The sequence below is a fragment of the Actinia tenebrosa genome, unplaced genomic scaffold (assembly GCF_029948245.1).
Source record: "Actinia tenebrosa isolate PJP-AT-01 unplaced genomic scaffold, QUT_ActTen_1.0 PGA_scaffold2__45_contigs__length_23673736, whole genome shotgun sequence".
NCBI classification, from domain to species: Eukaryota; Metazoa; Cnidaria; class Anthozoa; order Actiniaria; family Actiniidae; genus Actinia; species Actinia tenebrosa.
In genome coordinates, this window is record NW_028292579.1 from 6,873,310 (window position 1) to 6,889,533 (window position 16,224).

The window sequence follows — 16,224 nt, forward strand, 5'->3', positions numbered from 1 at the left end:
TATCATTATTATGCATTATCATCATGTATCATCATCATGTATTATCGTCATCATCATATAAATATCATCATCACCATCATGTATCATCATCATTATCATTTTACCTGACGAGTATCAGCACTTCGTTTTCTTCTTGCACTTGCGTCAACTTCTCCGCAGTAGATTTTGACATTCTGAGCATTGCATCGTGGTTTTAACAAGCAGAAGAACGGGGGAGCATTTGGAGGGTACAAAATAGTCACAAAGTCTTGCTTTAGTTGCGCCTGTATATTGGGATCATTGCAATCCCCCTTGAAATAGAACTGTGGTAATGCTTTTATTGCTGTTTCTGATGGATTTGCTCGTTCTTAAAAAGACAAAGCTTAAGAGGAAATTTTTTTCAATAATGAGCAATAATGGCAAGAAACGCTAGAAACTAGACCTTCGTATGAGTTTTGATCCCAATTTTCGTTTTGGGTTACCACTCAAAACCTTTTTTAAACAGTTAGAAACTAATGTACTATGATAAAATGTGTTTGAAGCGCTATTTTCAATTGTACAAAGATGTTTTGTTGTATTTGTGTTAGAATGTTGCTTTGTCAGGCTTTTTTATAGAAAATATATGGGAAATAAGCAAATGAAAGCCTAAACCTCATTTTCGATTCAAATTTTTGCTTTGGGTTAACACTTCGATTCCACTTTCATCGGTCATCTCCACTTCCAAACGAGTTAAACTTTCTGAATAACAAGGTTTTAGCCTTGTACAACAGCTTTTCTTCAAGAAGATAGTTTTTGGCGCTCACTGCTTGAATACGAAAAGAATTCTCTCTTAATATTTACTTTTTTATTGGGAATATTTATGTGCCAAACGCCTTTCCAAAAAAGTACATAAATGTTCTATTAAGACAAAGAAAATTCTTCGTGTCATTTGCAACCGTTGTTAGAGTCATTCCCAGATCCCCCGCGCCCTCTCAAATGACGGCCGCTCACTTGAGTACAACATTCTTTTAAAGTAATTACAAACCCTGGTGTTAGATCTTTTATTATTTGAAGCCTGGCAAGATGGGTATATCAACTGCGGTTCAATTTTTGCAGGGGACTCGGGACACTTCAGTTTTGCAGTAATCAAAATTATAAAGTGTGCCCTCCGTCACAAACACGAGCTATGGCAGTTATTTTCTAATGAAACAAAACGAATTATTCGACTTACTTGAGCAGTCAGGCCAGTGTTCCCTTTGGTCATGGTCGTTTGCTGGTGACCAAGTATCCCACTTTCCATTTGTACAACTGTATGAACTAGCGGGTTTGTAGACGAAATCATAAGTGTCTCTACATGCTACTGAACAACCTAAGACATTGCCATAATTGATGCATCTTGCTAAACCATTCTTTGGTGGACTGAAGGCTTTGCACTCTGGCACTGAAAAGGTCAAGAGATTTGTAAAGGCTGGTTTAGACGGTACGAATTTCGCCTACAACTATCATATACAACACGCTCGCCTCTGTCGTAGGCGAGTTGTAGGCTTGATTTACACGCTACGATTCGAGTTGTAGGATGGCGTGAGCGTGTTGTATATACGATAGTTGTAGGCGAAAATCGTACCGTCTAAACCGGCCTTAATCAATGTTTGAGAAGGTGAAAGGAAAGGAATCTAGAATCATAGTGGATGGTTGCTAGGTGACAGAAGCCACGAATGCCAGAGGATTTAACAGCAAATTGATTCAAGTAACCAGCATCCAAAAGAAAATTTAGGAATCAAGAATGCGCGCGCGCTAACACTAGCATTTAAATACATGTGCTCAAATACCATCTGCACACTGAAGAAGATCTGTGGTCACGGATCGAAACGTCTGTAAAGATGTTCCAAAAATTCTAAGTCACAGACAAACAGATCAAGTATTAATCCAGAATACAGTCAAAAAGCATCGGTGACCGATTACTAAACGAGAAAAACTATACCACGAGATTAGAAAAGAAAAAACACTCGCTCGATAAAAAAGGACCAATGGAAACCTCTTTAGAGGAAAGCTAAAACAAGGTAAGTTTACCCATTTTTTCCGATGTCTAAAGCGCTAGAAGGTGCACACTTTACAGTCAAATCGCTCGAAGAGGCGCCGCGCTTTAAGCTGATAGGACAATTTGCAACGACCATTTTTCGCGATACGCTTGCGCGAAAAATTGATGTGTAATTGATCTTTAACATGTTGATTTTCGCACAAACCTTGCGCGAAAAGTTGACTCGTGTAACATGTATTTAAAATCGACGAGTCGTATCGCGAAAAATCGTCGTTGCGAATCGTCCCGTGCGTGCAACATCGGCTTTACCTCAAAGCGCTCGAAGATGCGCACTTTACCCTCAAAGTGTCCCTGTCGTATTATACCGGTATTTACAGCTGAAGCTACACAGTATTAACAGAAAGAAGTCGAAACAAACGTGGATATCTTAAAGATTAAACCGTGGACCTCTAGATTGAAGGCCGCGCACTTACCAACTGAGTTACACCTGCTCCTAAAAAAAGTGGATGAAAAAAAAAAAAAAAAGAAGACAAGGAATATACTAAAAGACAAGCACTTTTACTCACCCCTAAGTTTAATAAAGAATGAACAGTCCTCATACTTATTGAGAGCTTTGTCTTTGACTGTGTACTGAATAGAATAAACCCCTGGTGCTATCACTTCAGACCCCATTTTGATGCTCGATAGAGTTTCGGGTGGGATACCAGAATTGTCCGTACAATTGGGTCGGTCCCAGGTTAGTAGAAAGTTGTTGGATTTTGTGACCATCAGTTCTTTACTCGGGGGGCAGAAGCTACAGGTAGGAGGTTCTGTATCTAAAGATCAAGAGTGGATACAATTTTGATAGTTGTTCAGTCATATAAATGCGTGCAAGATACATACCCCTTTGTATCTTGAAATGAAGCGTGGCAGGGCGAGCTACATAAAAAGGATATGGTTAAGTTGTATGAATGTGTTTGTATTAATATTTGTCTGACCCAGGTTCGAGGGTAATGTTTTCCCATTTCAGACCACGTGTCATTCCCTTAAGAATAAGATTTTTTGTTTGAGTTGTATCCATATTCATGTGTCTTCTAATGTGCATCCGAGCGCAAACCTTAAACAAAGAAATGATACTCTAGGGAATGACAGGTAGTCTGAAATGGGAAAACATTACGTCAGAGCCGAGGAGGTCTATTCCCGCACATGGCGTCGAATTTGAGTAAATCTACTTGTTGGACAGCTTCACTCCTGTACTTCGAGGGTTTTTCTCCGGGTTCTTTAGTTCTACTCCCACTCAACTGAAAAAACTAAATTCCTAAATTCCAATTTCTATCCAGTAAGAGTAGATCCACTTAATAAAGCCACTGTTAATTCCCAATTTATGCAATTTTTATCGTGGGCGCGATGCTCGCAGCTTTAACAGCATTGTGTTCGCGCTGTTTGAGATTTGCATTTTTCACCCAATGGCAGCAAGTGAGCAGCACATGATCAGCAAGTGATCAGCACGTGATCAACAAGTGAGCAGCACGTGAGCAGCACGTGAGCAGCACAAGAGCGACATGCAAGAAACACGTGAGCAGCACGTGAGAAGCACATGAGCAGCAGGCGAGCAGCACGCTAGCAGTTAATATGGTTTTCCGATTTGTTGATGTCGGTTCTACTTACCAAGGACTTCCACTTCGAAGTCGCATTTTTCGGAATTGTTATCGAGGTCTGTAACCTGGTACTGGATTTTATTCTTGCCAATTTCTAGCAGCTTTGGCAAGTCTAAGCTGGTCTCTTTGTCGTTGATCTCCAAGGATTTTGAAAACATCTCCTTTTTCACAGGAGCTCCAGCTCGGAGCGAGTTGTCATCAAATGTAAAAGTCCATTTCACAGATGCTGTCTTCTCGCCTGGGTCGTTTTTAACTTGTATGTTAGACGGGCAATATAACTCCGGAACTTGGTTATCTTTATCACAAAGAGGCAAGCTTCATGAATACGGGCATCATTAAAGGAATGGAAAACGCGTGCGCGTGCTGACAATTACTAGAAGAAGCGAGACAGCGATGTTTCTTGATATACAGCGAGGATCAGCTCAATTTGATACAAACGCAATACAAATATATAGTTTACATATATTCTCATATACAAATTCCTAAGTGCTTTATGACTGCACCTAAACAGCACACCAATTTTTAATTATTTTTATAAAATAATTTTAATAATTATAAAAAATTAAGAATCAACATTATTTTGGATAAGAATAAAGTCCTCCACTCTGCGAGCAGTGGTTGTTTTTTCTTCCCGTCTGTAGGACTGAACGGCAGGTCCCCCGACCTACAACCAAAACGGAGGGCGGAAAAAGACCTCTGCTAGCAGGGCAAAAGCCATCGCCCACAACCAATCAGAACAGCAAATTTATAACAGTTATATTTAAAAGCTATGTTAATTTTTACAGACGTTCTTCCCTCAATCGAGAAATTACTAGACCAGTAAGAAGTACCTTTACATACACGCGGCTCTCCGGTCCATGTGCCTGTCTTGTAATCACATGTTCGAGAATTTGTTGTATCATGAATTGTACCCGGTAGCATGTAATATCCAGGCGGACAATTGTGCTTGCATTCCGTGTCAAACTTTTGGTCTTTCTCGTCACATTGGAATTCTTTGAAAGTGTAGAAGCCAATGGGAACCTTTGGTAACTTTTCGCATTTAACCTCTGCGAATTAGAAATTGCAATATTTTCCAAAATCACATTTCAATTTTATTAATGTTTGGTTCAATGTTAATAGTTTAACGACTAAAGACTTATTTGTACACGTTTAGCCTCGTTTAAGAGCAAATTTTTTCATGAGAAAACATTAGCGATTGGCATGCGCGCGCATCCCTGTAGGCTAAACGGTTATCTCGTGAAGATGTAAACATTTGCAACTGGACTATAAACGAGGTCTGTACAAATGAGTCTGGGGTCTTCAAAAACAGCGGTATGCATAGAATGCTAACAAGAGAATATGAACTAAGAGAAGGAATCCCAGTGCCCCAACATGTGCACATTTTGATGCTATTTTTAGAATCTATTCTAAAAATATCATCCAATGATATCATTTATTTGATCGTTTGATTTTCTGCACGCGCATAGTACGCGCGCGCTCTACGCTGTTTGCTAACGTTTTCTTGTGCTTTTCTCACAGGAAGCCCAATCTCATATAACAGGACGGTTCATAAGGCAATGTATGGGAAATTACTCTCTAGCTTATAACTCTGTGAAAAATAAAGAAAATAAATCCAAACCTTCATGTGGTGTTCCTTATGTTTTTATTGTTGTTTGGTGGCGATTTCAGGACGATTTGGTGGATTTTAGCTGAGTAGTGAGGGGAGAACTCAGCTAAAATCCACCAAATCGTCCTGAAATCGCCACCAAACAACAATAAAAACATAAGGAACACCACATGAAGGTTTGGATTTATTTTCTTTATTTTTCACAGAGTTATAAGCTAGAGAGTAATTTCCCATACATTGCCTTATGAACCGTCCTGTTATATGAGATTGGGCTTCCTGTGCTTTTCTTATGTTCAAATGTTCAAATCTGCCCCCAAGATGACAATGTAGGTCGAAAGCTTTTGAAAATAAATGTAAAAAAACACTCCAGAAAGTTGAACAAATTACTACTTCAATTTCCGGTCGTATTTGCCAAGCTTTCGACGTGCACATTCATATCCAAGGCAGAGTCGAAATAACGGAAAAACCCCAAAAACGTAAGCAAACAGCATAGAGCGCGCGCAGTAAATGCGCGTGCAGAAAAAAAAAAGTTTATAAATAGCATCAAACTGTGCACATGATGGTTACAAGGCTATATAGGGGGAATTCCTTCTCTTAGTTCATTTTCTCTTGATGCTAAACTGGTGTATTCCATAATTAGAACTTACCAGTACAAGTTGTAGGCGTTCCTGTCCAGTTTCCATCAAGGCCACAGGTTCTTGAAAAATTCCCACTGGATCGATAACCTCTTGAGCAGTGAAAGTAACAAGCAACATTGGCAATATTCAAAGAAGTTTTTTTACCGTTCTTATCAAAGCAGTAACCATTTGGTTCAGTGGCATTATCGACCTTTAAAGGTGGGCAGGTGATAGCTGGGGAATAATTAACCATATATACAATTATTAACTTTAGTAACTCATTGCCAGCAAACCAAACGACCGACCGACCGACCGACTGACTGACTGATTGACCGACCGACTGACCGACCGACTGACCGATCGAATCAAATCCTTTGCCTCGCTTGACTTATCGGTTTGTCATTTGGTCGATTTAGTAGTTGATTGATAAAGCGTTAAGTTGTTTTATGTTTTGATTTGTAAGGATTGTTCATTATTCGTCGGCATGTCCGTCTGTACGGTCAGTCAGTCAGTCAGTCAGTCAGTCGGTCAGTCAGTCGGTCAGTCAGTCGGTCAGTCAGTCGGTCAGTCAGTCAGTCAGTCAGTGAGTCAGTCAGTCAGTCAGTCAGTCAGTCAGTCAGTCGGTCAGTCAGTCAGTCAGTCAGTCAGTCAGTCGGTCAGTCAGTCAGTCAGTCAGTCAGTCGGTCAGTCAGTCAGTCAGTCGGTCAGTCGGTCAGTCGGTCGGTCGGTCAGTCGGTCGGTCAGTCGGTCAGTCGGTCAGTCGGTCAGTCGGTCAGTCGGTCAGTCGGTCAGTCGGTCAGTCGGTCATGGTTGTATATATTCCTATGTAAACTAACCTTTACAAGTAACTGGAGTGCCACTCCAAGTGACTAATGTTTTTTTTTTAGAATCAACTATGCATTGTCTTTTAGCATCTCCTAACAACCGATACCCCTCGTCACATTCAAAGGAACACTCGCTGCCCAACGTTGTCTTACATCTTCCTTTGATAGATCCGTAGAGCGGATCCGCTAAAACGGAACAGTGTCTTGCTATGAAAAAGAAGAAAAGAAGAATAAAGTGAATTTATGAATAAATAAATAAATAATTTTTTTTTTCGAAAATAAAAAGTCTTTTCTGGGTGTAACAACTCGGATTTGACTCGATCTCAGATTCACCCTCTCTCGTACGATCGATCCTGGTTTTTTTGGCCATGGGACTACGGTCCTTGTGGTGGAAGAGCATTTCTAGTCCTAATGACGTTTATAAAATCCTTTTAAAAATCTTATTTCATATTGAATTGAATAGTCAAATGTTAAAACTCCTTTGAGAATACTAAAGCGCATGCAATAAAACCATGAAATAAAAACAAAGTTGATACTGACAAATAGTTGCTAGCACTCAACCAGAACATTTATTAAACAAAAGACGCAAATGGTCTCTTGTGTATTTGTCTTTGTATGATGAATGTTCTGGTTGAGTGATAACAACTATTAGTAACTAAATAGTGCTATTTGTCAGTGTCAACTTTGTTTTATTTCATGGTTTTACTGCATGCGCTCTAAGACAATAAGTGAAAATTAGAATAACAAGAAAGCTACCAAAATGTATTCTGGAAGGTATGAAATAAACGTCATTATGCTTGAGGTCTATATTGACTTCTACAGGGTTGGGGGGAAAAGGGTCGAGTTGACATTGCAGTACATTGTGGGACACTTTTACGGGACATTTTTAAGATGGCGTCGATTTCGTTCCAATATAGACCTCTTAACCTTAGGCGTAATGTTTCCCGATTCCAGACCACGTGTCATTCCCTAGAGTATCATTTCTTTGTTTAACGCTTGTGCAGGAGAAGAATATGGATACAACTCAAGCAAATAATTTCATTCTCAAGAGAATGACATGCGGATAAAAAGCATTACGCCCGAGGTAAAGAGGCTTATTATATTGAAGCTTAAAAGAATATAATCAGTAGATATAATGTTGCAGATTCGATTGTAATGTTGTTGAGCAGTTGAAAGTAGGAACGTCGTATAATTAGCAATTATTCGCCGTACAACATTTATCTGTTCTCACCTTTCCCCGTCTAATTAACCATTTTTTATTGTGATTTAATTCGTTTTGCTGCTATTTTGCCCCCTCTGGCGACCATGATCCTTAGCGTTAAAACAATAGATTGTTTTGATGTGACGTCATAGTGTTATAGGGCAATTGTTTTAGCATATACCAACTTGTGTACAGAGTAACTTATTTTTATATACAATAATTCAATAAAAACAAACAAACAGAAACTTTTAGTTTGCGTTACAAATTCAATTGATAGGAATGGCATTTACTTTCATTTTTTCAATTTCCTCATCGGAAATTGTAGCAAAACGATTGCCGGCAGATGTCATTTTGTTGCCGACTCAATATTTCGAGATTCAGAGGTGAATATCGTACAGTATTAATTTATTCACCTCCAATTAACCAATGAGCGCGCGCGTTCTTAGGAAGTAAACAAGTTGGTATATGCTAAGGTACATTATTTTATTCCTACCAATAAATGTACTTGGTGTTCCACGTGTTCGTACAATACAGGAAGTACAATACTACTAAAGCGTTGCAATCAATTCTTAACTTTAAGATATCGAACGTGGCCTCAATTGTACTTACGTTTGCAAGGAGTCAGGTAATGGGGGTTTCCATAATACCCTGGCATACACTCACAATCACCATGATTTTTACTGCCATGCTTGTTGTGCGTCGAAAAATCTGGACATTTTGTACACTCCAAAGCATAGCCTTTGAAGTCTTTGTACCGTCCGGGTGGACAGTCTGAAAAAGAGAAAATTCTTTGTGAGTGGTGAAAAATCATCAGGTATCATCATCATGTATCATCATCATGTATCATCATCATGTATCATCATCATGCATCACCATCATGTATCATGTATCATGTATCATCATGCATCATCATCAAGTATCATCATCATGTATCATCATCATCATCATCATGTATCATCATCATGTATCATCATCATCATGATCATCATCATGTATCATCATCATGTATCATCATCATCATGATCATCATCATGTATCATCATCATGTATCATCATCATCATGATCATCATCATGTATCGACATCATGTATCATCATGTATCATCATCATGTATCACCATCATGTATCATGTATCATCATGCATCATCATCAAGTATCATCATTATGTATCATCATCATGTATCATCATGTATCATCATCAAGTATCATCATCATGTATCATCATCATATATGATCATCATCATGTAACATCACCATTATCTTCATCACGTATCATCATGCATCATCATCATGTATCATCATCATGTATCAAAATCGTGCATCATCATCGTGTATCATCCTCACGTATCGTCATCATGTATCATCATCATGTATCATCCTCATGTATCATCATGTATAATCATGTATCATCATGTATCATGTATCATCATCATGTATCATCATCATGTATCATCATCAAATATCATCATCGTGTATCATCATGTATCATCCTTATGTATCATCATCAAGTATCATCATCATGTATCATCATGTATCATCCTTATGTATCATCATCAAGTATCATCATCATGTATCATCATCATGTATCATCATCATGTATCATCACAATGTATCATCATCATGTATCATCATCATCATCATCAAGTATCATCATCATTATCATCATCAAGTATCATCATCATCATGTATCGACATCATGTATCATCATCATGTATCATCATTATGTATCATCATCATGTATCATCATCATTATGTATCATCATCATCATGTATCGACATCATGTATCATCATGTATCATCATCATGTATCATCATCATCATCACCACTATAATGTACCATCATCAACATCATTTATCATGTATCATCATCATGTATCATGATCGAGTATCATCATTATTTATCATCACCATTATCTTCATCACGTATTGTCATCATGTAACATCATCATGTATCATCATGTATCATAATCATCATGTATCATCATGTATCATAATCATCATGTATCATCATTATGTCAGATATTGGTCATCCACCGTCACCATCAAGGTCACGGCATACCATGCCACTAAAGTGATTTTCGTATGTGTGGAAAACATATTCTACTTGCTTTTTAAGAAATGGTCAATGCTTAGCGTGCGTACATCCAGTTCTGGATGCACGCGGGAGGTTGCTAAGCACGAAAGAAGCGTAAGAATCGCACGAGGCGTGGCCGACCGTAAAAAAAATAATTGTTCATCGAAAAAAATCCAAATTTTGATCTAACGAAATCTTCATTACATAGGGCGCGCTACTCAATCACGTCAGCGTACACCATCCATTTCTGGATGCACTCTCCCGCAAGCTAATTAACCAATCAGATTGCGCGTTATATTGTGGCTATGCTATAAAAAGAAATGGCTTTTCATTGTCATCCAGTACGATTCATCCAAACACAACGTATAGTTACGAGTAAGTCGATATGCGGTACGACCTCCAAGATTGAAAGAATGAATCCTACCAAGAGACCATATTCTCTTATTCCTATTCACCACTTTGTTAATTTGCTGGATGTCCTTTTGGATTTTGCAAATAAATTATGTAGATGTAGAAGTAGATCTCTCGTTAGTTTGTCTATTCGCTGTACTAGCTCGTCACTACTCGTTGAAGATTAGATTTGTGTTTATATTTGCAATGTTTTTCGTTTTATTTACTTGTAATCGAATGATCTTATATTTTGAGGGCCATAAGTTAGATAACTGACCCTACGTAAAATAAAGATTTCAATCAATCAATCAATCAATCAATCAATCAATCAATCAATAAAAACGTACGCCCGAAAAAAGAAAAACGATTGATGTACATTAGATATTTTTTGCTCAACTAACCCTTGCAGTCTCCGCGTATACCAGAGCCCGCCTTTCCTGCTGGGCATGCGCAATTATAGTCACCCTTGATCAGTCCGCATGCACACTTGGCCTGGCCATCACACCGATTGCCACACATGGAAGCATCAACGTCGACCGTTTCCCATTGTTTCTCGTGAGGATCTAATTGAAAAACAGAGATACACTCATTTCAGTGTTATCTTATTGGCCAACATATAAGCTTAATAAACAATGAATCAATATCCCATCTCATCTCATCTCTCCTCTCCTCTCCTCTCCTCTCCTCTCCTCTCCTCTCCTCTCTTCCTTTTTCTATTGGAAAGGGAAGGTTGTGTCAAAATAATTTTTTATCGAAACATCATTACCTCCTCTGATGTAAGTAGCAAGCTCATTAAACTGGTTAAAATCTCGAAGATGAAATGCATATACTACACCAGGCTTCTGACCAGCTACTAGTATTTGTAAATTTCTAAAATTGACAGTACCACCAACACCAATAGCAAATATCTCTGCTTTCTGATCAATCAGTTTCTTTGCAATCGGAGTGGGGTCATTATCACCTGGGGGATAATTCCAATCACCATCGGTTAAAAGAATGATGACTGTTTTGAAGACCTTCATCGGAAATCGCTTAACCCCTGACCATTTCCCGAGGCAGATATCATAAGCTATCTGAAAGGCGTCTTTCATATTTGTCATTCCATGTTCTTGTGTGAGTGTGGAGAACCTCTGGTTGAAGTAACACTTGTTGTTGGTACTCTTTGGATCCGAGATAAACCTAATGAAACGGCTGGCTGAATTGGAGAAGGGGATGACTTCAACTCTAGTGGCACTATATCCAACCACGATTTCATTCAGCAAGTTCTTGATGAATTTCTTCTCGTAACCGAACTGGTGACCCCCAAGACTCCCTGACGAGTCGATGAGAAACAGAATATCAGCCTTCTGGTTTAGGAGGATGGAACCTCGAAGTCTTATGATATCTTTTAGTGCAATCGATAGCCAATCCACGGAGAACGTTTCTGGCAAAAGAAAGCAAAATCCTAAAATAAGCAACGACGTTAGACGAAGTAACCCCATAATTTGGCCACTCTTCTGGACTATCGCGCGCTGATGTCTTGCCGTGGACTGCAGTAAAACTAACAGCGGGATGATTTTAAGTTGGTAGAAAAGTTCCACCTGTAAGAACCGACAAAAACTAAATCTGTCACTATAGAAATAAGGAATCTCAGCTGTGTGAGCTCAGTCGCAACTCCAGGTGATATTTCCCACTGAGTCTGTCATACCAATGTACAGAATGTTTCTATATTGACTTCCTCTATTGAAACAGTAAAACGTGCCAAGCCCAACCAAACCTACGTGATGTTTCGATTTTCGTTACAAATCCCCCACCCCTTTTCTATCACCAACAAGCGATTGCTAACCGTTAAATTAGCATTGGGCATTACAGCTGGACGACAATTCAATTGGGCTCGGCTGAATATTCTACCTGGGATAATCTTTAACAGTCTAATAAAACATTGCTTAAATTTTTTTCTTCATATTCCGATGAAAAGTGTTGTACATAATTTGGGAAAAGACTTTAACCAGTGTTTATAAGCCCTAAAAGCTTATTCCAACAAAGTTTCAGCTCAATTCGTCCAATTGCTCCTTTAAAGTTATAATGTAAAGCGTGTACCCTCAAAATCGGGACTTTAATTACGCTTACTTACGCTTTGCTGGCGTTACAAGACTGTGTACACAGAGCTCAGCAAAGCGTAAGCGGTGGAGCCATTCGTAACAGCACTGGACAAGGAATAACACGGAAGTCAAGCGTGAATAATCAACAAGCAGCCGTGAGTGAAAATAGTTGTGAGCGTACTTATTTTTATTTGACTGCCTTAAAACCCTTCAATGCATATAAAATTAAAGGAGAATATTTGTAAAAGATTCATCTTTTAGTGACTTTATTTAGAATGAATGAATGCCGCTTTCACCGATATTTTCTATCGCTTTCGACAACAAATGGGGTCATTTAGCTTCATATCAAAAAATCCATAACGTTAGAAAGAAAGTCACAATTTGATTCATACTCAATAAGGACAGTGTCTATATCCGTACCTATATTCTAGCTACTAAAAATATTGAATCCACTATATATTAAAGTCCCGATTTTGAGAATATAAAGTTGACACGCTGGAAATAATAGTAAAAGTCCATGAAAATATTCATTGCGTAATATTTGGAAAACGCTCTCATACATTTTTTTCATATTGCAATATGTTGGGTGCCTTGATGAATGCTATCGACTGGTGCAAGTCGCTTTGAAAGTTTAGGTCTAGTAAACGATTTTTATGTCATCATTACGTCATAATGAAAAGGCCGCTTTAAACTAATTTATCATTTTTGAAACCTTTAATCCTTTCCTGACATTGTGTGAAAAGCGCTTGCAGATCGAGTTATTCAAGACGAAGTTGTAGCCGTTTCAATGCGGCTAGGTGTGCCAGACCAAAACTACCCACAGCCTTCTTAAGTTACCGTAAACTTATCCCATATAGAGTACAAACACTAAATGTGTGCAATAGTTAGACTATCGCTATTTAGCAGTAAATAGCACTAATTAAACAAAAGAAAACAATATAATTAGCATAAAATAACACTATTTAGTGATGTTTATGTTGCACACTTTTAGTGTTTGTACTCTAATACCAAGTTAATTAAACAAATAATTTTATCACCATCAACTATACACCAAGAAAATAAATTTAAAATTAATCTTGTCGAAAAATATTTTTTGAATAAATTTAATTTAAAATAAGTTTCTCTTTTTACCCAGAAAATATGGCTACTCGTTTCCCGAATACTACCTCTGTAGTGAGTACATAAAAGCGACCATCCTCCTCAGCCTTTCTATGCAAGAGGAGCGACCATATCGCGTATGCGACCACCCTTTATCATATAAAACAATTCATCTTCCTCTGTAAGCGATCGGCCTTTCGAAGGGAGTACTCTTAAAAAGTACCTATGACCCTTTATGAACGTCCAGCATTTCAGTAAGAGGACTTAATAAAAATACCCACAGACCTTTACAAGCGAAGAGTCTTTTTAAGAGCCTACTTTAGGAGCCGGACCATTTAATAATTTTATAGGCGACAACCCACTTTCTCACTGAGAGCTTCATTTAAAAGACGACCACTTATTCTCGGCGATCGCGCTATACTGTCGACCGATTAATCATCAAAATATTATTTTACGAATAACAGGGTTAAAAATGGAGCCTTTGCTTCGTATAATGCTCTGAAACCGAGTGTCTCTTTTTCAAAATAATTTGTTCAATCAAGGCGTCTTCTAACGTAAGCCAAAAGACACCCATTGGAGTAAACGAGAAAACAAGAAAAGGTCAATATATTTAGCTGTGTTTGTACAGTTTATATGAAATTACGGATATTTTGATGTGTAAAGGAATATTGATTTTATATGTTTAGCCAGTGGTTTTGAGTTGTATAAAAAATATGAAAAATGATGAGCGCCGAAAAAAAAAAAAAAAAAAAAAAAAAAAAATTCAACTCAGTTATTGGAATAATGGGAATTAAAATCATTTGTCAATTATTTGCCGTGTAACTTTCGACTGAAACAAGGTAGATAGATGCTTTATTGAAAATCTACTTAAAAGAACGAAAGAAGGTATGTAAGTAAAAATATAAAATAAAAAGTAAATGAACGTATTAATACAAAATATGATAAAGTTGAGATAAAACAAAGAAGATTGCTCTACTCTTATACAGTGTCGTTTTTAAAACCATTGACTATGACTAGTACAAGTATAGACCTAGTTGGTCAACTCAGCCATGGACTTTTGTTCCCGATGTTCTGCCTCAGGGATATAGTGCAATTAGACATCACTTATTTCAGTTTTGTTTGGCGATATGCATGTGTTTCTATGACCGAGAACAGAAATTACCGTATTTCCTGTATTAACCAACTTTTCTTTTCCTTTTCCAGTGCTTTCAGGGGGAGGGGGGGCTTATCAGAATCTGAAGGGGGGGGGGGGGGGGGGGGGGAGCGCTCAATAACAACTTTAAACTTTCCTGATCTTCGGAAATTCATAATCATATTTATTTATAATCTTGACATGTGAAATGATTTTCAGAGGCCTTCCTAGAAAAAAGGACCAGAACATTTTAGGATTTTGGGGGCTCATTACTGGAGCGGGATTGGGGCTTTATAGAGGAATCTTTCATGATCAGCCTTGCGGTACATCTCCCTTCCATCCCCTCCCCCAGAAAAATAGATTAACCTAACTATCTCCCATTCCCTTTTATTTGACTACGAGGGGAGAATCTTAAGAGGGGGTGCGCATGGGGTACCCAATTTCCAGTTATAAACTAATTTTTCAGCAGAATGTCAGTTAACTGTAATAATTTTACCAGCGCTGGCCATCATATTAACTAAAATAATTAAATATCAGTTAACTGATAACTACTTATTTTAGGATATTTGTCAGTTGACTACTAATTTTTAGACCAATTGTCATTTAATTGTTAAACCACATCTACACCACCTCCATAGAATCCTTTTCCATGATCTAGGTCGCTTTTCTTACCTACAATGAAACTGCAGAACCTCAAGTAGGGGGCGCTGTCCGCCTCAGTGACATCCGGTTTAATTTCCACTTGAAAAGAAGCATTCCTATTTGCTGTTGTCACTTTTGACTTTGCGTGTTTCTCGATATCCAATAAAGTGACCATATGGTTTATCACCAGCCTTATCTCGTTTAGAAAACACAAGCACAATCTAGCTAGTCGAATCGAATCCCCCACGCATTGTACAGGATAGGCGCTGGATACGGCGATTAGCCCTCGGCGTTAATGTCAGTTAAAAATCAGTTTCATCCTTGATCATAAGAAAAACTAAATTGAGTTGACCTGGGCTGACTCCCATGAGTAGCGTGTCAAAAACGACTAACTACTTTACAGTTACTATAATTCTGAAGTGCTTTCGGTGAAGTTGGAGTGATTTTACTTGATATTGAAAAATGATAAGCATAATAGCGGAGCTCCAGCGCGGGCTGTTAAACTCTTCTCTCCATAAAAATATGTATTCATATTTCACATTTCAAATTCTGCAACGGTGATTGGAATTCGTACTTTGAACCCTGTTCTACATTCCATTTCATTAATCCCCTAAAATATTTCGCTCATCTTCATGACCACCCCTCCCCCTGTATTCTGATATCTAGACCACCCCTCCCCTCCCTAACAATAGGTGCGGGATGGGGGGTCATAACTACTTCAATACTCAGGGGCCGGAAAGACATTAAAATGTGAATACAGTGTCTATATCTATTTACTATCTTACCTAGAAGAATTAATGTGCCTGGAAGAACGCCTCTAAGTAGAAGTAACCACGAAGGTCTAGCCAGTTGGTTTCTTTTATTAGGTCTTATCTGAATGAACACGATGTTCATTTGATACCAATACTTATGCGGCGATCTGCCCA

The 16,224-nt window shown here is 38.2% G+C and overlaps 1 protein-coding gene across 1 annotated transcript in view; it reads right to left on the bottom strand.

Moving 5' to 3' along the window:
• Positions 1-16,217, bottom strand: part of LOC116305366 (sushi, von Willebrand factor type A, EGF and pentraxin domain-containing protein 1) — a 36,406-nt gene extending 20,189 nt beyond the window's left edge. Inside the window, exons 1-11 of the mRNA XM_089034440.1 lie at positions 16,084-16,217; positions 11,112-11,768; positions 10,747-10,908; positions 8,491-8,652; positions 6,693-6,887; positions 5,887-6,090; positions 4,464-4,679; positions 3,644-3,928; positions 2,563-2,811; positions 1,190-1,399; positions 105-346 (exon numbers count right to left, since the gene is read on the bottom strand). Of these exons, the coding sequence (XP_088890566.1) occupies positions 105-346; positions 1,190-1,399; positions 2,563-2,811; positions 3,644-3,928; positions 4,464-4,679; positions 5,887-6,090; positions 6,693-6,887; positions 8,491-8,652; positions 10,747-10,908; positions 11,112-11,768; positions 16,084-16,192 (2,691 nt within the window). The 5' untranslated portion in view covers positions 16,193-16,217. The remainder of the gene's footprint in view (positions 1-104; positions 347-1,189; positions 1,400-2,562; positions 2,812-3,643; positions 3,929-4,463; positions 4,680-5,886; positions 6,091-6,692; positions 6,888-8,490; positions 8,653-10,746; positions 10,909-11,111; positions 11,769-16,083) is intronic.
• Positions 16,218-16,224: the final 7 nt, after the last annotated feature.